The sequence below is a fragment of the Falco peregrinus genome, chromosome 10 (genome assembly GCF_023634155.1).
Source record: "Falco peregrinus isolate bFalPer1 chromosome 10, bFalPer1.pri, whole genome shotgun sequence".
Taxonomy (NCBI): Eukaryota; Metazoa; Chordata; class Aves; order Falconiformes; family Falconidae; genus Falco; species Falco peregrinus.
The window spans coordinates 15,889,119-15,914,317 of NC_073730.1; the positions used below are offsets into that span (position 1 = coordinate 15,889,119).

Consider the following 25,199-nt stretch of genomic DNA (forward strand, 5'->3'; position numbering starts at 1 on the left):
TAAAGTTATCTGAGTTGACAGAAAAAAAGGAAGTACTGATATCTGAGTTGGGGGGGGAAGCTTTCTTAATGAAGGAAGTGGTATAAAATATAAAATCTACATCATGTCATCCATCTTTAAGCAAGAAGTATATTCTTCACGCTATTTTTTCATGAATCTCACCTTCTAACTACTATTTTTATAGTGTTACAGAAGTATACACCTACCTTTTGTTTTAGGATACTATAAAGGTACAAGAGAATAATCCTTGGGATTCTCAGTATTGTGATTAGAAACGAGCCTTTTACAGCAGTTCCTAGATGATAGCAAAAAAGAACTGATATGGAAGACAGGACTGGGTGAGATGGTGGGCTATTTTTATTTCTAGAAAGAAAAAAAAATTTAAAAAAGTTTTTAGAAACTTATTTAAGAAGAAATACATTGTATCTTTTTCAGTATTTGGAAATTTAAAGAATTAAACTTGAACAACTCCAGTTTTCCTACCGAATTCATCTGAATGTTCACTTTAGTCCAGAGGAAAGCCGTCAAGTGTATAACTTATATTGGATTAATTCTTAAGCAATGACTGTTTTGATGTATCCAGTAATGGAAAAAGATCTAGAAAAAACCTTAAGTGAACAACATTTAAGAACACTTCTTTGAATACCTATTTCCAGTTTCTATCACTTTTCTTATTCTCCGCAATCTTCTATTTGACTGTTGTTTCTGCAAGATTTTAGTCTGAAAGAATGAATCCGCTATGTAGTAAAATTAAAACTAGAAAAAGTATCATATGCTCTCTACGTGTAAAATTGAAATCTACTATCTACTTTTATTGTTGTGATTTGGCTGAATTTCATTTAAATTTTGTTCACATAAGTACATTTTTTTTTTCACTGAGCAAGATTTTTTAAAATAGAATACACAAAAAAGGAGTATCACACTATATATTTAAAATTATAATTCGGCCTAAAAACCTTGTAAATATACTGCACACTGACCTGTATTGTTTTGGAGAAATAATGTGTTTCCTAAAATTGAAAAGGAAAGACAAAAAATTGGCCTAAAAACAAGTTTTATTCTCTTAGTTCCTTTATAAAGGTCAGTTTAATGTCAATCATTTACAGAAAGTAGTATGACACAGCTCTCAAGAATTTATATAAAAACCAGGAAATGAACTTAAAAGCCACTCCCCCACCCTCTTCAAATGCTGGGGGAAAAAAATAATCAAATAGATTAACACTATAAATACCTTGAAAAAATGTTTCACAGCATTGAAAAAAATACTGACCAGTCATAAATAGCCTTTCTATAAAGCAACTCTTCAGCAGCTGGCCCAACCCTGAAAAATTTGCCTTAGGCAACAGAACCAGCAGCAGTTTGACTAAATAGTTAAGTAAAGATCAGACCTTATAGCACAAATAAGATGTCCTATTTTCATAAGTGATTCCTTCAAAACCGCCGTTACCTTGAAAACTTAATAGCTTGCACAAGAAACTGAAAAAACAAAAAGGCAGTGATAAAAGTGACTGGTTGGGACTGAAAAGCTCTGCGACTATATTTTTATTAAGTCCTCACTTCAGCAAGGATTTAAATCATACATGCTATATCAAGGTGGGTATCACAGTTCTGCAAGAATCCTGAAAGTATCGCCACAGTCCATTCAAAACACTAAATACTTTGCAGCCATGAAATTGTATTTAAATATGTGAATATACCACATTATTTTAAGTAGGAAATTCCAGCAAATCATTTGCTGCATTTGTTATTTTTGGTCTTCCAACTAGGGGAACAGCTTGGGGGATAGTGGAATCTTATACTGAATAAGGTAGTTTGGGGTTTTTTAAGTCATCAGGTTTCTGTGATACTTCTGTATACATCACAACATAGATGAGTTATTCTATCCATGTAGCACCATTGTTTCCTTTTCCCTCGCACACTGCCTTACATATGACAGTCTTGTCAGATCTCAGAATATAAGAGATTAAGTTTCTGCAAGTTAAATGTTAACCAAAGGTGAGAAATACAGAAAGGACAAAGTTTACTGTTGTGTTAATAATCGACTTTCTACTGAAGAGAAAAATGAAGAAGGTTTTTGATACTTTTAATAGGACTGATTAATGAGTAGGAATGTCAAGTTTAGGTAAATTTCTCCACATTCGAATGCTTTTCCTAGCAAAGGAATTCTCACAAGGACAGGGTCTGACGAGGTTTCTTGCTTTGCTTCCAAACAGATTAGAAAAAGAACAAAGATTTTCCTTGTAATTCTGGCTCAGGGTAAGAAACATAGGAAAATGGCTAGCTAAACACAACAGATGATGCTTTTGACTCTAAACAAGCTGAAGATTGGCTCAATCATCCACACCCAATTACCCTTAAGGATGAAGTTTCACCGAGATTTGTACATTATATGGCTGCAATCCTGAAATTACTTTAGCCCAAGCATAGAGTCATGCATACGCATAAACTTTTGTGGGCAGTTCATACGGTGCAGCGAATTCTGTGTGCAGACTCCACTGCATGCACACAAGGTATTGGGGAAAAGCAGGACTCTGCCTGATAGAACTGGTTACAAGACTCAGCAGGGCCACAGCTTGCTTTTCCTCTTTGGTATTCCTCTTTTATGTTACCACCAAATTGCTTGATTTACATAGAACATTCCTATTCCAAAATCCTGTGAACCTGTACTCAATACCACATCATTTCTTTAACAGTTTTCTTTCTTCAGTGCTGCCAATTGTCTTTATTTTCTTGTGAGCTCTGTGACACTTCCTTAACACTGAGTTTCTTGAATCAAATGATCACATATACTTCTCAGCTTTCATTTTAAAAATGCTTCTTTATGTAAAGAAAAAAAATGTAATTTTGGCACACCCAAAAGACTTAGACTTTTGAAAGAGGGAAAAAAGCATTTCTTTAAAAGCCTTTCCTTCTTTTCAGAGCTGTACTTATAGTTTTCTTCAGTCCTGCCTCATTTGTTTCAAAGACCACCTACAAAGAGATTTAGTGTAAAATACTTCAGAAGAGTTAAGGAATGGATCATATATTCCTCAAGTAAATAGGAATTGCAGCATTTAAACAAATATAATAAATTACAAGATTTGTAATAAAAGAGACATTATCAGACTAGCAGAGAACACACAGACTGTACCTCAAGCGCCCTTTTATCTGCTCTCAAAACCACAAGGGACAGGTCTGACTACATCCACGCTGGTGTCTCTTTCACATGTGTTAGGTCAAGTACATAAGTAGGGCAAAGGATACCCATAAATATTGCAGACATCTTCGAAAAGGGAAGAGAAATCCTTTAAAAATTTGCTCCTAGTCCATCTCTCAATGACTTTGGTGCAAATCCATAAACTTGGATTTTTGACTTACTGGGAGATGTATGTACTTCATCGCCCAGTGAATCTATCGGAAGTTGTAGTGCTGAACACCTTAGAGTCAAGGGGGAAACCTCAGTCCTGCAAATGCTTATATAATTCCTTAAATTCAACCCTGTGCAGTGACATACACACATTTGGGTTACTGAATAAGCTCAAACACAGACAGGACATGACATGGATGCCTGTGATGTGGATCAAGTTACCATACCACCTCCCTTTAATCCCAGAGAGGGAAGAAGCTGCCCAGCAATAGTAACAAAGAAGGTTTTTTAAAAGACTGAAACCTTTCCACAAGTCATAGAAAATAACCATTAAGCAAAAAAGTTCTATTTATTTCAATAAATTAATAAAATCTTTCATGTATTCATGTTTCATCTGAAATAAAAGGCGGCAAAATCCATTTTCAGTGGTGGTATGACAGGTCAAACATACGTCACCTTTAAAACTAATCCAGCTAACATGCCCCCCCTGCCCTCCCCATTTGCCGCTCCAGCGTGGCTGCTGGCTGTGCAGCACACTGCTGCGTGTGCTGTGAAAGGAGACTGCTGCAGGGAAGGCTGTGCCATTTCCCTGGAGCACTTACAAGCAAAGAAGAAAGCCTCTCTGTGAGGTATCATAAACAAACTCTTGTGACATGCCTTTATGATGCTGCCCCAGGGAATACATTAAAAACACAGAGCAGACAAGCTCAGAATTGCTGGAACAGCTTGAGATAACCCTTGCCCTTGATGGTGCGACTGCTCTTGCAGCTAACCGTCCTCTCCCCATTCCTGCACTGCCCTGTGTCCGCAGATCTGTGCTGACAGCCTAAGGGCCAGGAAAAGGGATTACCACTGCAGAAAAATTGCATTGCCCCTTCCAAGCACAACTCTCAACACAGCACATGTCACCTGGCAAGCAAGAGGAGGGCTTGACAGTAGATGTACAAAAAGATTTCAATACAATTGGGTGCAGGAACCTTCTGTACTCTGTGGCCGGTTCCTGCAGCAGTAAAAAATAGCTGGAAAGCGGAAGACTTAAGAGAGCAGTAAATGTTATCACAGTGGTTTCTACAGGTGCTTCCCTGCTCTGTGTGAAGAAGATATAGACAGTGTCTCTACCTTGGGGATTTAGATGGTGTATTGTACCAAAATGCCTTGCAGCATGCAACCCAGTAAGTCAGCAAAACTGCTTTTCTTTCCTGTGCTTTCTCAAGCAAGCCAATTTATACAAACCCTTAGTGCCTCAGGATTTAGCCACTAAAGCTGACTCAATTGCTAAAGATTGAGGTAAAGCTTTTTTGAAAAAATTTTAAAATTTAAATAAATTTGCTTAGAAGAGCAGCCCACCACCCACAGAACAACAGCTAGGCTAGTTACTTGTGTTGAGAGCTTCAACAGGAAAAAGGAGATGACATAAGAAATGCAAGTTCCTCCCTTTTCAGGTCTTATCATGGCATGTAAACCAGTAGTGTGAGACTACATCGCTCTGCAGTTCTCAACCTTTTAAAAAGCAGTATTTTAAGTTTGACCTGCCCTTTTACTAGCACCAGTTCGGTGGCACGGCTGTTGGCTGCATAGAGAATCCTAGCAGAGACAGTCTCCTGATACAAGTGTTAAACATCATCCTGCCTGGGTTTCTTGGAGGGGATGACAAAACATTGCTTAGCACAACGGTGGCCACTGGCTGTTACCACGTCTGCCAGCTTTGCTGCTTTGGCTGCCGCGGGAAATCCAGGGGAAACAAGCAGGGCTGCTGTCTCTGCAGGGCAGAGGGGCACAGACCATTTGGAAACCTTGCAGCAGGAGGCCCTTCCATCAGCAGCTGAAACAGTCAGGGATACATTCTAGAGACCATCAACAGAAACCTGCTACCCCAGTTCTGGAGAAGCCCATAGCCTCCTTTCCTGGCCACCTGAGCCCGATGGTCCTGGGCAGCTGTGGCCTGTGCTCCAGGGTCCAGGGTCCCCAGGCCCTCTGCCACCAGGCTCCCTGACTCGCTCTCACATCACCCTTCTCAAGGGCTAATTTTCCAACAAATTGAGATTATCACCATATTCCTTCAATACAAAATGAAGATATGCCTTAAAATGCCAGTGTTTTTCAGAGATCAGAAAATCTCATCACTGGGCATAAAGAAACAGAACAATCAGGTGAAAGTATAAAATACTTATGAGGAAATTTTTTTTCAGGATACTACTCTCTTCACTGTGAAAAAACTCAACAATGTATTGTGAAATTTAAATCTTACCCTGCAATGGCAGGATAGCACTGCTTTAGTGCATGAAACCAATTTAATTTCATTTTACAATATAGCAAGTCTAAAAAACCAGTATACATCATGAAAGTAGATATTTTTCCTTCTTTCCCCCACATTTACATTTCAGGCAATACAAAATTTGAGGAAGTTTGTTCACACATCTCTAAATTCTTAACAGTGGTGTTAAAGCATTTACAGTTAACTGAATATATCTGCACAGAATAAATAATTTTTAAAAAAACACAAAACAACAAAAAAGCCCGAGTAGCAAACTAGGCATTTTTGCAGTCAGAACAAATGGAAAGCCAAAGCAGGGATGAACATGTAGGAAGAGGTCGAACTGCCTACGAATACACAAAATTACCAAGGAGCTATATATTGCATCTCCATTTGGAGCTAATGCAGTCTCCTGGAAAAGGGTCACATGCAGCCTGTACCTTCCGAATGGCAGTTTCACCAGTCAGCTGAGCTCTAGTGTCTTGTATCAAGCTCAGTTTGGCCTGGTAACTCCAGAAGTGGGGGTGAGTCACATTAATATACACATTGTAAAATCTTACTCAAGATCATGCAGCAAGGAACATTATTTCATATTAAATTGGATTCCAAGATACTGACATAAACTGCAGTCTGTAGTCTATTCAAAACTATTTTGCCTAGAAAAAGACTAAAGTAAATGCTGGAGAATCCCCAAAACTGTACGGGGGCAGTTCTATACTCACCTGTTGAAGTAACAAGTAACCACTGCCCCAGCAACTGTCATTTGCTGACAGGCAAGAATGAATTCACTGGTCCAGATAAGGCCAACGAAATGATACCATGCCATGTAGCAAATTCCAGACAGAGCTCTGTATTCTACTTGTCCTCCTGAAGTAGTCTGTGCAGTACCTGGAGGTGGGATTACAGCACTGTATTATTATAACACACCAGACAAAAGAAAAAACAACAAAAACAACACCACAACAAAATGAACTACATCTAAGTGCTTCTGTACTCTTTTCCTTTTCTTCAATAAAATTATATTAAAAAAAAAGAAATAGCACCTGAATTTATCTATTTAACAGAGTCAGAGACCCAAAATTTTGTAATTCAAATAGAATTTTGAAAAATGACATCTTACAAAAAGCAAAAGCTTGGCTTTAAATTGGGATTGAGACAGAGCTGCTAATAAAAGAACAGCTATGAATTAGTAAATATTTCTGAGAAAATATTACTTAATGTTTCAGTAATCAAGTGATTCAAAAGTAACTGAGGTCTTAATTTTCTTCATTCGAATTTGAAATAAGCTCATAGTCAGTTATGAAATGCTTTAGATTTTTTCTATAAGAAGCACAAGAGAAAGCAGAAAACTTAAGGACGCATAACGTACCATTGCAACAAAATAAAATTATTATTTTAATTACTATTACTAATTAGAAACATGGCAAATAGTTTGCTGCTCTCCATACTTTGCAATCTTCGTGCAAAATACTGGCACGTACAGGTAGCCTCTCAAAAAAAAAAAAAAAAAAAAAAGAAAAGACAAGACACCTGTATGGGAGTATATGGTCCAATGCTATGACTGTATTCAGGAACCCTTCTGTTAATGACAAATAATTCATTCCATATTCAGTAGGTGGCTTTTCACAAAAGGTGGGGGTAAATCAGATAACTTAGCAACCAGACCTTTGTCTATGCAATCCTATTTATGCCACTTGACTCTGAAGTCTATCAGGGGATAATGGCATTTGGACATTTGTTCCTAGGGAAAAGTCTCTAGGTGCATGAACTGCTATTTTTTTAGTTTACCAAGCCTTATCTATTAACCTTAAAGATAAACATGTTCACAGAGTAAAATGAACTCTGGAGGTGAGTAGTTTTTTATTCAAACTCCATGAAAGAAATAGAGATGGAATTGCCTATTACTGGTAGAAAAGCATTATAACTTAAGCTTTAATACTTCATGTATTCATTTGGTGGACTCGGCAGTGTTAGGTTAATGGCTGGACTTGATGATCTTAAAGGTCTTTTCCATACAAAATGATTCTATGTTCTCCCACAGGACAGCACTCCACCTTCAAGTTCAAAACTACCACAGATACAATGTTATCTGTGAAATGGTTCACTTATTTCTCTCCTGTTTTTTTTTATAGCCACAGAGTTCATACTCAAGGATAGCTGAAAGTAAAAACAATAAAGATTTGCTTTCAGCAATACCATCAGGTTTAGACAAGCTTTGTAAGTCTTCAGAACCAAAGTCTGTTTGTCTGTAAATTATTAACAATATTCATCTACTCCATCGTAGCACTGCAGAATTATTTTAAAGTGTTTTGAAAGGATCAAAAAATGTTATGTGGGCACATAAACACAGACATGTATTCTAGATATTTTATTTTCTGAAACTTTATCAGTTTTAGCCAAACAGGCAAGCTCTTTGCAGTGCTGTATGGTTGGTCACCCACAGAAATATTGTTGCTTCCTTTATATTCAAATTTATTTTAAGCCTTTGAAAAACAAGATATTTGATAGTGTGAAAAAGCTACTACTCAGATCTCTTCTCACAAACTCTCGGCCACTCCTCCCCATCACATGCCTCCTTGGTTTTAAGCTTGGACAGAAAAGGTTTTTTTGCCCCTTTTTTTTTTTTAAGGGGAATATTTGAGGATGGATTCATTTCTTCACTAAACTAAACTAAACTATGCACTATACCATTCTGAATTCATGGGATTTTTCATCTCCCTTACTTCTTCCAGAGGTTCTAGACTGTCATTTTCCTGCAGCACTCACAACCAGCCAAATATGCTCATTAACTATAGCCTATAGCACTTACTGAGAGAACTTATGTAAATGATAGGTCAATGAGATATAAGAAGGTCTCCTACCTCTCCATTTTTATGCAAAGACATTATGCCATTTGGTAGCAGAATTAAGCACGTTTTTCACCATACAATCCACCCGAACATTTCTTTTCCAAAAAAGGCATATTTCAGGCTTTGCCATTGTATCATTAAGGCTGACAAATGTACATATGGTAAACTAATTCTGCTTGCTTTTTACCAGCCTGCTGAAATAACCACCTGCAGTAACAACAGTAATGGCTTTGTCTTTCCTGGCCAATCTTACACATGTGCTTGTGCACAGTGCTGTGCTCTGCTGCATAGAAATCGGGCACACACACCTGTGAGTTCACCATTGATCACTTTGCTGTCTAGGTATGGTAAAACTCTTGTTGTTACTTCATGGAAATCTGCTTACCAATGTAAACTTTTGTGTTCAACTGATTCCCAGTTGTTTGGGCCTACCACACAAGCGTAATTTTGTCAACAGAATTACACGCAATGCTATTTTTCATATGTCAGTCTTAGCAGCACAGGTAAACTTTAAAACTATCCTAGATACACTGTTGAGAAAAGTGGATGTCATTTTCTTCATCACTCCTCTGTGATCTATCTGTTCATAGAAGCTAAACTTTCTCAACAAAGCCTTGAAATATGGTTTAATTTGTCAACAGAATATTTTTCTCCAACTGCATAATCACAAATCTTGCTGGTATACACTCTTAGTGATAACATTAAGAAGTCAGTAAAGACCTGAAGTCCCTACAGCTGAATCACCGAATCCGAAAACCTCTGATCAGTACAAATGTTGATCTGCTGCAAATACTTCAAAAGAAGTGTTGTTAGCAAGGCAAACAGGCATAAGTGTTTGCAGCAGAATTCAGAAGTTTCTCCACCTGACCGCAGCCCAGTGCTGTGCCATTATGTCAGTCGGCACAGCAACACAGTGATACAAAAGGCAGTGTGCACACGCAGTTTCATTAGCTATATTTTGGTGCTTTTAGACTTATGTCAGATGCTCTTACTCAGCAACTGCTTCTGCAAGGTTTTGCTGATGCCTGGAGCAGTAGGCGGCTGTAAGGGACAAAAATTCCTGGCAAGTCTAGTCCAGCAATTTCCTTATCAGAAACAAAGAACCACTGACCAAAAAATACTGAGAGCCGGTTTATCAGTTCCTGTTAACATGAAAATATGATGTGCCCTTCCCACTGCAAAGTGAAGAAAAGTTCTGGCATCATACATTGAATCTTCAAGCTTCCTGCAACAGAATTTATTGTGTTATTTTTTCCATTAAGCGGTATTTACAGCTAAGCTAGCTGATTGTAATTGGAATGTCAAAGACCCTGCAGGAAGTACTTTTTTATTGCTGATTTTGCTGCTGCACAGCTTTATGTGGCATTTTTATTGCTCACTTGCCTGTAGGATGCACCTTCATTACATGAGAATCTCACACTGCCTTCTCATCCCACATTACATGCATAGTATTTATGCCATGTGGACTTCACAGCTCCTGCACACTGGGAAGCTGTGCCACATGGCAACCTCAGTTCTGCAGTGAGATATTGCACAAATTAGCAAACAATAAGACTCAATAACCCTAAGACATATCAGCTTTTCCAAAGCACAGCTGAATTCCATTCCTAGCCAGCTAATGGTTCTAACTGGTGCCATTGTTAGTGCTGTCTCAGGTCTGGTGGAGTCTTGGCATTGCTCCTAGTTTTCTAGGTCTGGAATTCACTCAGTCTCTGCTGCTCTTACGGATTCCGAATTACCAAGGTACTTAAGCAGGTGCCTACCTTAAAATGCCTAAGCAGTCCCACTGATTTTAATAGGATTATCCTTGTGTTTCAAGTTAGTCATGTGCATAAGTACCTTTCCAAGTGCGGGCTATAGTTTTCTACAGCTCCCAAGAAGTTAAGTCTTTTCTCAGAGTAACACTAACTTTTGGAGGGGATGTAAATAAGGTCGCATAATGATCAGGTGCACCACAGCTGAAGCAAGGATCAAGTGCTCCAGAGCTGTAAGATGCAGGGATGCTATAAATATTATATAACTAGTGAAGATTCAAGCAAAATGTTAAGAACAGGTGCAGCACAGCAGCAAGGCAATTTTACTTGCCTCTCTGTATTAGACAAAAGACTAGTGTCTTCGTAAACATTTCATTTTTTCAGCTTTCTTGGTATATTTGCATTTTAAATTTCTGCATATCCCCAGAAAATATATTTGTGAAAACAACAAGGCAAAGTGTCAAAAACCAAGAAAACCATCACCTATATTTTACACTGAATCCTGGATAGGCAGCTATTTGTCAATGGAGAAAACAAATTGCTCAAAGGGAGCGTATCTTGGGAGACCTTCAGAGAAGTACTCTTAGCTGTTGCAAAAACCTCAAAATCAAAAGACACATCTTCCATTTACAGGGCAATTGCAGAAAACCTGTAGAAGACACAAAACACTTTTGCCAATGCGTTATTAACCATACAGTACTACAGGTACTTGTTTTTACAGGATGTGTAAGTGCTCACCATCCTAGAACAGCAAAACAATCCCCAGTGAGCCACCTTACTGTGAGCTGCTTTAACAGGCAGCATTTCAGAGGACTCTTATTTCGGATGAAAATTTGAAATAAAAATCTAAAGAAATATTCTGAATACCAAATCTAGTGTACTGTTCATTTGGCCAAGTTTTGAACCACAAAATAAATCTGAGGCACAGTATGGACTGGAAATCCAAACAACTATCATACTTCTTGCTGACACCGACCTCCTATGTCACGTCGACAAATCTCAATCTGAGGGCCGGATAAAAGCTCCCCAGATCATTAAAAGGCTAAAATTGCCATTGTTGTCTTCAAACTCCTCTCAGCAGGAGTTACTCTGTAACCAGAGTGGCTGTAAACAACCAGCAGATTCGGAAGAAACTTTCTCACGCTCCTCCATCGGCACCTAGCGGGCACTGGTGCTCTGTCATGTACGTGGTACTGACAGAAACACCTCAGCCCCTGAACTTTGCTAGCAAGTTTACACCTGTTGGGCAACAACTGCTACTATTTAACATAGACAGCCTAACAAAATCAGTAATTACAAGTTATTAAATTAATAGAACCGAGTTTTAACCGGAAAAATAATCGAATATGGAAAGTTGTACTTTTCTATCTGCATTCACGCTTAGCCCATAGCTTAGAATTGATTTGGATTATTTATTATCAAATGCACTTTCTCTTCTTAAACATTAGCATGTTAACTGTAACAGAAAAAGCTTACAAGGACTGATGACTATACTAAAAACATCCTGGCAGATCTCAGTCAAAACATATGTTTTACTAGAATCCTCATATGAGCAATATATTGACAGTTAAGTGCCTGGAAATGACTTTCCCTTCTTATGCTAAATCTGCAAAAAGTCAATTCTTTCAAATCTGAGAGCTTCCTAGAAACTTTGACATAGCTCTACTGTGCAGCAAGATTATGCTACCTTCTGTACTGTACTGTTTGTATCACTCACTGGAAACATCAGCACTCCTATTATGCTAAGGAAAAGACAAAAAATAAAATACCTCTGAGTTAAGAGACATGTGCTGTGCTATGAATGTAACAGCAGGTCATAAACGGTTTGAATCCTACGCTCCAAGCAGGCAGAAAAAAAAAAAAAGTTGCATGGAAATGTCTAGCAGGAAACGGAATATAGTCAACGAAGGAAAATGGCACAACATGGAAAAAGCATAAAAAGCCTCTCCAAGGCATTTTTCATTGGGTTTTATTTCTCAGTGAATACATGTAGAATTTGCTCTCATATAATAATGCAAGTCACTACTCCTGTGAAGCTTGTAAAAGCATCCAGGAAATACCTGGCTAGCTCCCCATCCTGCACTCCTCATCAAGCTGTTTCTGTCATATGAACTAAAATATTTCTGCTCTTCTAATGATTGCTGAATTTCCAAAAGCTTTTGAATACAACAGTCTCAGCTGGCATTTTCTAAATTTAGGTCTAACATGGGCAAGCTTCACATCCTTATGCGTGCATATCAAGAGTACCAGTGAATTTTCCTGTGGGTAACAGGCCAGCTCAGCTTAACATCAAGGATACAATATTTCCTCTAACAGTTATTGTCAATTATATATTTAGAAAATCTGTGGGTCATAATTAATTTTATTTACCTGCTATTAGATTTACTATAGTTAATGTTTATGTTAAATTGCATCTGATCCAAGCAGGTGCATGAAATGAACAGCTGGTTGATAGCTCAGGAGATGCTCCTTTCTATAAAGAGCTGGTCTGAACCAGTGATAAGGTACCCCACAAGGCCAGTTTGAAATCACTGCTGCCTGGCTGGTATGTGCATAAATGAGATGAAGATTTTACAGAAAAGGTAACAACCACACAAAGCTGTGTCTAGCACATAATGCTGCCTCTGTAAAGGGAAAATCCAACCCACAGGAGCATGGAGAAGGAATATCCATGACACCTAAGGCAAACTGAACCTGCTTGACTATTTAGTCAGCCAGGAACAACTCACAAAGAGACTGCAGGTCGGACATTTGGCCTTGCTGGGTCTGACCCTTTTGCAGCAGAAGCAGGTTATCAACCAGACATAGTGCTTCAAGCAACCATTTCTGACAGACATGAGCTACTGGGGGAAAGGCAGCAGAGAGACCCCCTCACAAACCTACATGACTCTCCAGTGAAAGCTGGAGGGAAACACACCCTAGCCCAGCCTAAGCAATGGCTGAGTGATTTGCAATGCCAGCATGGACTCGGACAGATGGAATCTCATGTTACAAGTGAAGGGGGTCTTGTATAGGGCCAAAATTAACAGGGTAAGAATGAGATGGAAGCAGTTGTGATAGAAGAGGAGTAAGGTACCCGACCCATGGAGGTGGGAAATACTGCCAGTTTTGCCAACGGGCTCAGCTGCAGAAAGGCTGAAGGCTTTTCTGGCCTAATAGGGATCTGTAAGCCTGTACAGAGGAGCTACTGTAGCCACTGTCTCAAGGGATGGTGGAAACACAAAATAAAATAAAATGGGAAATACGGGAATGACAAACAACTGCCTCCATCCACATCAACTCTATGGCAGCTCCAACCCAAAGAACAACAACTGACCCTAGCAGTGGTCCTGGAAATTTAAAATTAAAAAAAAACCAAAACAATCTCCAAATCATAATGCTTCCTGGGTATAAAGGCTAATGTCTGCATGAGGAGTTATCCCCAGAACTACACAGAGTTGAGCTTCCCTTTGGTTGATGTTGCAGAGAAGAACTACTCCCTCCTTCCATTGGATGGTGTGGTGCTGGGCCAAGGGACAGTGTCCAAATTACCCCGCTTCAATCAGTGACAGATCTTATAGCGCTATATCCCTCAGTAATACCACTTCCATACACAAAATCTGTTCTTATAGATCTTTCACAGTGATAGACTGTTTCTACAGAGCACCTCATCTACAACAGCAAGAACCTCTGGATTAATCCAAATACTGTCATACCAGTCTAAATAATAGCAGTTGTCACCGAACTAGTGCTCAGAAACAACATTCTGCCTCCATGACAACTGGAGTCAGAGGAGATGAACATTCTTGTTTCATAACAACTGCACTAAAAGCTGTCTCTTGCCTTCTGTTACTTTCTTCATTTAAATACATCAAACACACACCATATCTACCACAATATAATCATAAATTAAATAACTGAGAAAGAACAACACTGAAGTCCAGTCCACATATAGGGGCAAAAATCTCTCTTCTATAGTGCTGTGACTCACAGAGCTATGGCAAAGTCAAAGACTCCAACAAATGGGGGGAAAAATAGATAAAGAAAGAAAAGAGTAACGCAGCTGTGTAATAATGCTAGCCCACAATTTGTACACTAACAGCAGGTGGTCCCAGACTTCAGAAGGGAACTTAGGAAACAGAAAGCATTCATCCAAAAACATGGAAAGTTTACTTAAAACTACTTACCTGCAGTTCCCAAGCTAAGTAGTACAGCAACCCAAAACACCCAGAATGCAATGAGAATCAGAAAGGTCCAGACTGGTTGGAACAGGAGGAAAGGAATTCTGCCAATGATTTTACCAACAATCCGAAAAAGCTGTACAGTGAACTGAAGCCTTTTTCTCAGTACAAGTATAAGGGAAAGCAGAACAACCTGTTAAAGGAAATAAAAAGATGAATTGGTGGGTTTTTTTCCTTAAGAAAAGTATCAATGTTGTCAAACGTGGGATCAGGGGGTGTGTAAAGATTTCACAAGGACACAACAACAAGGTATTTTACACAAACTTACTGCACACTGGAAAAGCTTTCTGAGACACTGCCTATATTCTCAAAGAGCCTGTGGCTCTTAAAATCTGGTTTTCTAAAATCATTAATGCTGGGTTTTTTTAAACAAAATAGGATTCAAAAACCTGTAATTCACCAGATGGAAGCAGTCTGTTTTGCTTTATAGCAAAAAGAAATGTACATTACACACTACATGTTGCTTTCACATGCCCTGTATGTCATGAACATTTACACTTTCTTCCTACTCAGGTCAGCTTGCCACTGTTCACAATGGTAGGAGGACCAGTCCTTTCCTGCAGAAAGGACAATAGCACAACCAAACTAATTTGAGAGCTGTGTATGTACGAAAGCCAAGCAGACGTAAAATGAAGCCTCATTCAAACAAATTATCTTTTTCCTAAATTAAAAAAAATCAACCAACAACAGCAAAACCCCAAGCCAAAACCTCCACAATGTCCCCAGTTCTTTGTATACAACAAGGAACCATGAACAGCAATTAAAAGAGAGGTTGGCATCTATATAGTAACAGATGCAACAAGTGACAGCTGCTTCACTAGTTTTCTTGCATGTTCTAGAAGGAAGCTACCAGCTTTGAAGAGAAGTGTAATCTGCAGCAGGAGATGTTCCCATAGTTCTGCAGTCAGTTGTACTGGAACACACGTGCATACAAATACCCCTTTTCTTACTCCTTTACTATCAACAGAAGTAAAAAAGTCATAACTTACAGAGGATATGAAAAAAAAAAAAGTGATCTGTGACACATACGTATTTGTCACTGTAAACTGACAGCCTGCTCATACCTGGTGAATTCCAGTCTATGGATCTTACTCTGCTCTAAGAAAACCGAAGAATAATAATTTTGACAGTATCTCATGAAATACAAATTGCCTGTACACTCACATTGAGCAATGACTCCTTTAACATCGCGATATCAGAGTGAAAAAAATAAAAATCACTTTAAAAGTTGCAAGCCACACTCAGATTTTCTGTTGGAAAACAAGATCAGTAAGAGAAAAGCAGAATTTAACCCCATAACCTGTGGCCTAGACACTGCTGGCTGTGCTTTACTACCCCTTCCACTGTCTAAAAGAGCTGCCACCCCTTTCTCCTGCTGACAGGGTAGGCTGAATCCACAGGTCTCACGTTCATATTGAGCCCATGCCCCTCTGTTCACTCAACATGGCTCTCCAGTTAGCTGGTGCAGAGAGCGGGGATGGAATAAAATCCTTGCATTTCTACACCACCAGCGCAAACACTGCTTGTACAGGTCTGAACTGTGGCACAGCCCTATGCTGACAAACAAATGCCACAATGAAGATCTAAAACTATTTAAATGACTGTAAGCAGATCTTATAATTTATTCTCATTTTCACATTTGAAAGGAACGAGGAATTATTTGTACGGTTGCAGAACCACTGTAGTTCAAGTTTTCAAGTTACAGCCTCTGCCATTGCTTAGGGTAAAATGCTACTTACGGTAACTATTGTTGAGAAGATAGCATATCCAAGTAGAAACTTGACATTTTCCTTTTCTGTTTCCAATTCAGTGCTGGGATCGTTCCTGTAGTCGTAATAGAGCCACCAGAGAACACCTGAGACAACTGAGCAGACAGGAGCAGCGTGAGGGGGTGCAGTGCTCCCCCGGCTGTGGCACACTGCTGTTGGTAGGCTGTCACCTGCCCGGCCACCCTCGCCAGCCGCTCACCCTCCCGTCTAGCCCCAGCTCAGCTCACAAATAGTGTCACGCAGCAGAGAGACAGTATCAATGATCACAGAGAAAATTCACATAATGGCCCGTTAATCTGAGGTAAAACCACAGCAGAAAGTTTGGTTTCCTTGCAGTTATTCTAAAGGTCAGGCATGTAATTTCATTGTGGAGACACAAAGCTAACTTTCATGGAACGACAAGCTTTAGCTGGACACATTCCTATAGTTCTCCCTTTCTAAAGCAGGCAATGGAAAACTTCACTAAACTTCCTTTGAAACAGCAGCATTTTCACAAACGCATTCATCTGCCAAAAGAAATGTTGTTTCCAGACATTTATAAAAACCCCAAAACCATCACCATCCCAACACTCAGCAGCTAGAACAGCACAGCCAGACCTTGGCACCAAAAAGCAAGCAGGGCTCAGCTTGGAAATGGCTCTGGTAAGCTTAAGGTTACTGGTGATGGCCATGGAGAAAAAGGATAGCTGTTTGTTACCGCCTCTCCTCCAGTTCAGTGAGATGATCTATGCAACTAAGTGTATGCTGAAAGATAAATATACTTACATAACAACCCAAATACAACCAGTGCAATCAAAATATGGACCAGAAGCGTCCGAATGAATCTGAAGGCTAAAACCAGTATAACAGTGAAGGCTGAAAAATACACAAAATTTTGAGTGTTACAACCCATTTAACTTTTATTTACTTTAAATATAAAGTTCTTGTGTAATTTGGTCTTTTATTTTTAAACAGTGGTCTCAAAAGCAGCAGCATTTAGTAAAGCTGGCAACATTTTTAACATTTAAAATGCACAGTTATCTGTGCGTAACTTACTAATAACGAACTTATAACTGAAATATTTCACCTTGGAAATCACTAGCTTTTCAATAATATTTTGTTAAAATGTTCATGCTGATGCCATTTTTTTTCAACAAAAATTTCTTACAGTCGCCTGAAATTAGGTATATGATCATATCAAGGAACACAGAATCTGATACTTCATAGAGCTGTATTTCACTGGTTTATTAAATGCCTTCTGACAAGACTCAATCGTTCTTTCTTAAAAACAACTCTGCCCAGAAAATATGAAAAAAAATCACTTTTAGATTAAAAATATAAATAGAAACATTTGAAATCTCATATTTTAATTGAATATTAATATTCACTTTTTATTTATAATCTTACCTAGCGCAAGGACAATCAGTCCTATCACAGTATCTCTTCCTGCCAATATTCCACTCAGAATTCGGTGAAAAACGTCCATTTCGTTAACCATACTTATTAAGACAGACGCGTATTTGGAATAGCATTCAGGATTTTGTGGAACACATCGATTAAATAATGGAAAAGATTTACTGGAAAGTTAAAAAAAAAAAAAGTGGTAAAAAATATTAATTACTGATCAAACAGTTTCAAATCCACAGAGATCCATTCCACCATTCTCTTTCAAGGCCTCTGCAGCACCCTGCCAGCATGCTCAACACAGCTGTGCAGCCACAGCTGGCCAGTCTGAGCTGTAACCCAGCAGGCATCTTCCCGGCCCAGGAGGAGACCTTGCACATGGAGTCCGACACAACAGGGCACGGGGCTGGGATCGGTCTGTTGCAAATCATAGTTCTGTGTTTGATCTGCAAAACGACTCCTAGCAGTGTGTGCCTGTATCACTCTACCACAACATCCATTCAAGATCAGCCTAGGGGGAAAAATGAACTACTATCTCAATCACCATCAGCATGCAGCTCCTGTTCCCATTCTAGCCTGGCTTCACATGCTTTGCTCTCATCTGTTTATGCAAAACCTAAAATCATGCTAACGTAGCTGTAAGCTATGTTGTTGTAGAGAATTCTAGACCACAAACACTTTGCATTGCTCTTATGACATTTAAGCATCCTAAAAGCCACATCAAAACAACGTTTGTAAGGTACAATTAACACCACCACATATTTACATACAAAATTATTTGGCACTCCCAGCAAAGCTTCCTGAATATATTTATTGTCCCACTTCGGCAGTGCTGCGCTACAAGACAGACTTATTCATACCTAAAAAGGAGAGTTTTTTTCATCAACAGTTAAAAACTTCTCTGACTAGCTTTGCTTCTATTATGAAATCTTACTTTGCAAGATGAATAACTTTGCTGAGTTCCTTGCCAAACAGGAAAAATCCTAAAATGTCAAAGAAATAAGTAAAACACACAGTATTTTTTATCAATTTACTGCTGCTCACTTCAGTTTGTTTCTTTCCTCTGTTTTATCTTGTTCAGAGCAGATGACTTAGCTCAGCAAACACGGAGATTCCAATTCGTTGCTGTATTTTCATGACACAGTGGAATTTAAAATCGTGGGTTTAAGGATCTTGACTCAGAAATGCCAAATGTTAAAGGCAATGCCATCCGCAGACCTGGGCTTCAAGCCAGCTGGCTATGAAATTATTCTGATGGAAATTTCTGTGTTGAGGATAATAAGCAAGGCCCAAGACCACAGCTCCTCTTCCTTGGCATCAAGGGAGAGAGCAAAAGTCTGGGCAGGAAATTAGTTGCTCCTGAAATGGTGTTTATCTCCTGATTTGGAGACGAAAAATCTCTAGAGGGTAGAGGAATGCAGTCCTTGTTCATTTTGTGGGACAGGGCACTGGAGTGTCCACAGGCACATATGAGAACTCACGATGATACAGACACAAAAATAAATAAAGCAAAAACCATTCTGACTGTAAGGCATCAAGTCAAATACAAAACATATAAGGAACTAACAATCCTTAAAAAGCTGTTTGGGCTCACTGGTGTTGTAAAGTACCTAGTAATTCTTACCTTGGTGGAACTGGCAGTGTGGGACACAGCTCAGCTGCCTTTGGATTTACTGTGTAACTGGAAATGTTCAGGTTGTAAATACAAAGACAAGAACCTAAGAAGGGGAAAAAAACCATGGTAATGTTATTTACAGTTTTAGGGAAAACAAGTTATCAATCAAGTTTTATTTACACTTCTGCTTTGATTCCTTAGCAGGCCATATTCATCTGATATTCCAGTGGCAATGTAAATAACAAATGGGTTAATTGAGTAAATCTAAAGCAACCTCTGTGGAATCTTTTGCTTTCTAGACTTAACTATAGGTACCATTTACGGATCTTGCTGGAGGACGGGCACACTATTTGTTCCACAGTGCGATACTTCAGCTCTAACCCTTACTCATTAAGATAAGGTAACAGAAAAACCTAAAATGACAGAAGCTACAATAGAAGAACTAGGCCACTCATGATTTAGAGTAGAATACATATCTATACAGAAACTTAACATTTTCTGGGCTCTAGGCTAAATATTAACAGGTACTCTGCTAATAACATTCTGCTCCATTATACAATGCTTCTGGGAAAGAAAGGCTGGATACATTGAAGCCATTCAAAACACAATAGTTTTCTCTCTCCTTGGAAATAAACAAGCAGTTTTAGCGTGTAAATGGGATTTCATGCAATTATATTCAGTTACACTGAAAATACTTATATAATATCACAGGTGTTTACAGCTTTCTGTACATATTAAATGATGGCAAACTACCCCAAAATGAAATTTAAACAAATGTTGTAAATTTGAATGGCAATGCTTTCCAAACAAAAAACAAACAAAAAAGAATGGAATTCTGACCTCCATTAGAAATAGCCATTAATATTCATATGGTCTGCAGTTTAGGTATACCCTACAGAATAAGGGTTAGGCCACAGGTTATTTTATTTACATGTTGGACACAAATGAACTGGAGCTGCCTGTTCTGCACAATCACTACTTGACATCATATCCATCTTGAACAGCAGAATAAAATAAAAAAAAATTCTAGGTGGAATAGCAAACTTTGGGATCAGATGTCTAAAGGGGTAAAAGCACTTGTGTATCTCTGGAATTAATAACTCCACCATAATTTTAATTAAATTTAAAAGAACCAGTTGGACAAGTTTTGCAGATAGTGGATGACCTCTGTGCACCTACTGGCACCCGCATCAAACTACACTAGTTCATTCCCAGCAGCCAGTTTTCTGCTGCATAATCTCAGCTTTGAGCAGTAATTAATCAACAGTTTTTCAATTTGCATAAGAGGTTGTAACATTTCTAGAAACTATGGCTTTGAAATAAAGCAGAAACTAGACATTTTGCTTTCTCCTGCCACATATTGCTCAGGAAATTAATGGTAAGAGATTACTCCCTAGCATAGCAAACATAATAACAAAGTGAAAGCTACTCTACAGATACAGTAAGATATTCATATTCCCTGTTGCACACCATTATTCCTTGCAAAACTCTGGAGGTCTTCCAAAGAGTTGAGTTGCTCTTGTGGACAACTAGACACACACAAGGATAGTGAACTGATTCTGAGGCTCTGCATTTCCAGGCCGCATGAATTCAGAAAGAACACATACCTAGAAAGAAAAAAAGATCCTCTTTTCAAAAAACAAGCTTTCTGATTTTTATAGGTTTAAATTTTGAGCCTTCTTTCCGTCTTTCTAAAGTGTTACAAAGCAAATGAAACTGTTTTTCCACACAGAATGGGAAAAAATGGAGTTTGAATCAGAAGAAGCAATTTGAGAACATGCTACATTTTTACACTTCATTTTATGATCTTAAACGGGATCAGAAGCTGCCAAAGTGCGTGCCAAAGTGGGTGCCATTCTATAAGGACTAGTTCATGGGAGTCAACAGAATGACTGGGAACTTCAACATGAAACTTCCGTAGTACAAAGATTTGCCATATAAAATGACTGCTGGTTTGGCTGAAGGTTTAACACCCTGCTCATGAAGCATCCAGCATAAAGCATAACAACGTAGCACAGTTTCAAATTCTATCTTAACTTTTTAATTTAGTTTCACCATTTCACACCATTCTCACACTTTTTTTTTTTTTTGCCTTTCAATATAAGCAAGTAAATATACACATATGTATATGATGGGCAACTAGAAGATCTTTATCTTATTAAGTTCTCAAACACTTGATTTATTTAGACATTATCTGATATACTTACTTTTTATTAGTCATGTCCTGTCCAGAAAGGGGTGCCCCTTTTACAGGAGTGTTCTTCCTACCACATATGTTCCCGAAGCTGTCATATCCAAGCACAAGTCTTTCTGCAGCACCAGCCATCACAGCATAGCCAGTTATAAACATCTGTTAAAATATTTTTAAATGTGAGATCATGCTACAGTAGCTTTTCCTTTCAATAAATACTCCTTTTAACCCATGCATTTTTGTCTTGTGGATGCACAGATTTAAATCCAAAATCCACTCCTCCGCACAAGGCCAGAGCAAGTCATATGGACGAGGTTAGCCCTATTGCCTCCTTAGAGCTCGCCATTGTCTATTGTTCAAAGTATATTAAGCAGAGTACCACAGGAGAAGAAAGATATGGGTCCTGGTTAAAATAATAGGAGAGCATTAGTAAGTTGCCACATACTGCCTCTACCAAAGTTCACGTGTCACTAGGCAAGGTCACTCAAACGGTAATTTTTTGTATGTGCTCGCTACTTGTCATTTTTCAGGGTGCCCTTCAAGACACACCTGGGCAACATATCTGCTGAAATGTTGAGCTCTTGCAGCTGCTAGTGAATTTAATCAAGGTCTATTTTAAGCACATAAAGTATAATTAAAATGCAGGTACCTGAAATTTCAGGAAGATGCATTCTTCAAACGTGTGAAAAACCCGAGGGAGCCACACTGTGGACTTCGGTGACACTGCACTGATCTTTTAGATGCTCTGCTGCCAGATCCCTGAAAACCCCAGGGGCCACTAAGCACCTCCACTGGCCAAGGAGCAGCAACCTTAGTCAACATAAGACACCTAGCCTAGGAATACAGCTTAAATCCTGCCCATCTACCCCCTCGTGAGGGCCAAAAAGCCCCTTGAGAAAAACCTTTCCAAGTGCTAAGAAGCAGTAATTCTTCTGGGAAGCTGGCAAGTCCTGAGCACTCCTTTATCCAAAGGCTTATTTACAGCACTCGCACTCCAGCTCTTGAAGAACTCAGTGATTTAAATGTCTCGTCTGTCCCGTGGGGTGTAAACCACATTTCACACACACCAAGGGCGATACACTAAGCTTTATGGCTACATGCCAACTGCTGGCAGCAGCAAGTCTTCTCAGTCCCACATTAACCACTACTACTTTGCATGGATATTGTTGAGTATCAGCTGCGCTGGAGACAGACTGCACATAACAGCTCCAGCACAACTGCTTCTTACTTAAGGTTTAGAGCCTTTATTTATCATTCTACCTTTAACACTTGTGACTAAAGATGGGATCTGGGCAACAACTGAGTCTCATACACAAACATGTAAATATGTGCTCCCTCAGTCCCCAGTGTAGCATTATTTTCACTTACACGTTCGCAGTCTAACTACTTACATAATTATTATTTTTTTAATTTTGACTGCATGTTGATGCCATCTCAATACGGAGACATTTGTAGAGACTCTGCAATTAACACTGACATACTACTTGTGGATGTGATATCTGTTACAGTGACCAAATATTTTCAGATTCAGTTTATTTACATAGCAAGTATGTGTTAATAATTAAATTGTTCTCAAAAGAAAAAGGAGAAATAAGCTGGCATTGCAACTCAACCTGAAATATCCTTTCAGAAAAATTCTGGCATTCCTTCTAAAGATGGATGTTACGGGTTCATTGCCATCAGTATGTCAAATACTGTGTACATGTGAATTATTTTTTTTAAAATGCAGAATGCTGGATACAAGCTATAAATATTGTTAAGTAATAGACGACATTATGGCTGCTGGAGGGGTGTGTCTATACATGCCAGTGACATGCATTTCTACAGAGTTACTAATGTGGTTTCAATTTTTTTCACTGTGTGAACAAATCAGTGTCACCACATTTTTTAAAATCTTTTAAAAATAAGATCAAACAAAAGAAAACAAATACATGTATGCAATAAGCTATTTCACAGAAACTGAGCAATGAAAACAGTGAGAGAAAACAAATACAAATTCTAAATCCTCACCATCTGACAGGTTTAAATTTTGGCATTCTCTGCTGATCAAAGCACTAAGCATAAGGCAGTATGTAAAAAACCCTGTCCTGCAGTATTCAAAATGCGTGTATATTCTTCTGCATTAGCTCCCATCAGGAGTTATTCGGAATTGAATTGAAACCCGATTAATAGTGTATTCATGAGAATGCTGAGTAGCCTCAGATATATCATGAAAAAAAACATTCACACTTAAGAAATACAAAGCCTGTTGCCAAAAGCTTGCATGCTGTTCTCAGCACGGGAATGACAGTGACTTGATGTAACATCAGACATGTTGCAAGATAACAAGACTACGGTGAATGAGATAAGTAAAAATAAGATCTCAGTCAGAGCCTGGATTAATTTACACAAAAGTGAATTCTAAATAACCCTGCCCTGTGTATACATGGCATCTAAAGCATATGGGAAGAGCTTAGAAGTCTGTGTAAGCCACCGCAACAAATGCCACCACAAAGGTCAGCTCTGCCCCAGCGCAGTGCTGGGACCCCACCGCCTGTGCCAAGGGTCATTTCGGTTTAGATTTAGGGTGCCGCTGTGCAGCACCCCACCAACTCCGGATGTGACTCCTCTTTTCCAGAGAAAAAGCATGCTCACCAAACCAGCCCAGAAAAGGAAGAAGAGGAGCAGCCAGAGAGTGTCCGTGCACTTTCTGTAAACGGCTGGTCTCCACTCCCTCGGTTCGGAAACACCGTCTCCAGAATCCTAAACGAAACAAAGAAAGAAAAGGGGGAAACCCGAACTTCCTGTGCAGTTACTGCAGACGGCTGGGGCTCCTGAGCGCTCACACCCGAGCACTCAGCGCCGAGCACCTGGCAGCTCCCCGCCCGCAGCGGCGCGGCCCCTCCATAGCCAGGACCGCTGCCGCGCCCCGCACCGCCCCGCACCGCCCGCCGCCGGCCCCGCTTTCTCTCCCCGGCCCCGCTGCGGCCCCGCGCTCACCTGCTGCCGGCCCCCGCGCCGCTCCATGCTCCCGCCCGCCGGGCAGGGCCGGGCCGCGCCGCCGGGCTGCGTGGGGGCGGCAGGCGGGCCTGGGGCGCAGCCGGCTCGGCGGCCGCGGCGGGGCGACGCTCGCTGGGGCACGGCACCGGCACCCGCCGAGCGCGCCGTGGGGCCGGGCCCGCCCGGGAGGAGCGGCCCGGCCGGGCGGCGGCAGCTCCGGCAGCTCCTCCTGCCGCTGTGGCCGGGCACTGCCGGCCGCGTCCCGAGCGCTCCCCCCGGGGCCGCACGGCGGGCGGGCCCCGGCCCCGCTGCCTTTGCGGGAGGAAACGGGATTGCGCTCCCGACGGCCAGGCGCCGGCCGGGCCAGGGGACGGTGGGACTCGGCTGCCCTGCGGCCGGGCGCTCACCTTCCCCGGGCCGTCGGGCCCGCTGCCTCCCGGGGCCGGGACGCGCCCGAGCGGCGGCCCCGCCGCTCCCGGGGCCCGCGCCGCGCTGAGGGGTCCCGGCCCGGCGGCAGGACCCTCCTTCCCGCGGGGCAGGGCTGGGGGCCGCGCCGGGGAAAGCCAGCTGGTCCTTCACAGCCGCACGTTTGCAAACGGGCCCCGGCCAGAGCGGGCTGGGGGGCGGCGGGGGCACCTTGCACGGTTAATGACTGTATTTGTGGGGATAAGTGCCGACCTGTTACTGCCGGCACGAAACGCGGGCTGGTACCGGTGCCCGCTTGGCTGCGTTACCAACAGGCAGCGCAGAACCTTCTCAGCGGGTTGTCTGCACAGTCACCTCACAGTGACACCTGCGTTAGACCACAATTACCTCCCATCCAGCCCCGTACGAGCTTT

At 40.5% G+C, this 25,199-nt stretch overlaps 1 protein-coding gene across 2 annotated transcripts in view; it reads right to left on the reverse strand.

Annotated features, from left to right (window-relative positions):
* SLC44A3 (solute carrier family 44 member 3) overlaps positions 1–24,631 on the reverse strand; it is a 40,671-nt gene extending 16,040 nt beyond the window's left edge. Inside the window, exons 1-11 of one of the 2 annotated variants that reach the window (XM_055815610.1) lie at positions 24,361–24,628; positions 24,016–24,123; positions 21,398–21,540; positions 20,661–20,797; positions 19,200–19,293; positions 17,579–17,748; positions 16,958–17,047; positions 16,163–16,287; positions 14,370–14,556; positions 6,323–6,488; positions 207–363 (exon numbers count right to left, since the gene is read on the reverse strand). In XM_055815610.1, the coding sequence (XP_055671585.1) occupies positions 207–363; positions 6,323–6,488; positions 14,370–14,556; positions 16,163–16,287; positions 16,958–17,047; positions 17,579–17,748; positions 19,200–19,293; positions 20,661–20,797; positions 21,398–21,540; positions 24,016–24,123; positions 24,361–24,387 (1,404 nt within the window). In that variant the 5' untranslated portion in view covers positions 24,388–24,628. Of the gene's footprint in view, positions 1–206; positions 364–6,322; positions 6,489–14,369; positions 14,557–16,162; positions 16,288–16,957; positions 17,048–17,578; positions 17,749–19,199; positions 19,294–20,660; positions 20,798–21,397; positions 21,541–24,015; positions 24,124–24,360 lie in introns of both variants that reach the window. The other variant, XM_055815609.1, reaches the window with a different exon arrangement.
* Positions 24,632–25,199: the final 568 nt, after the last annotated feature.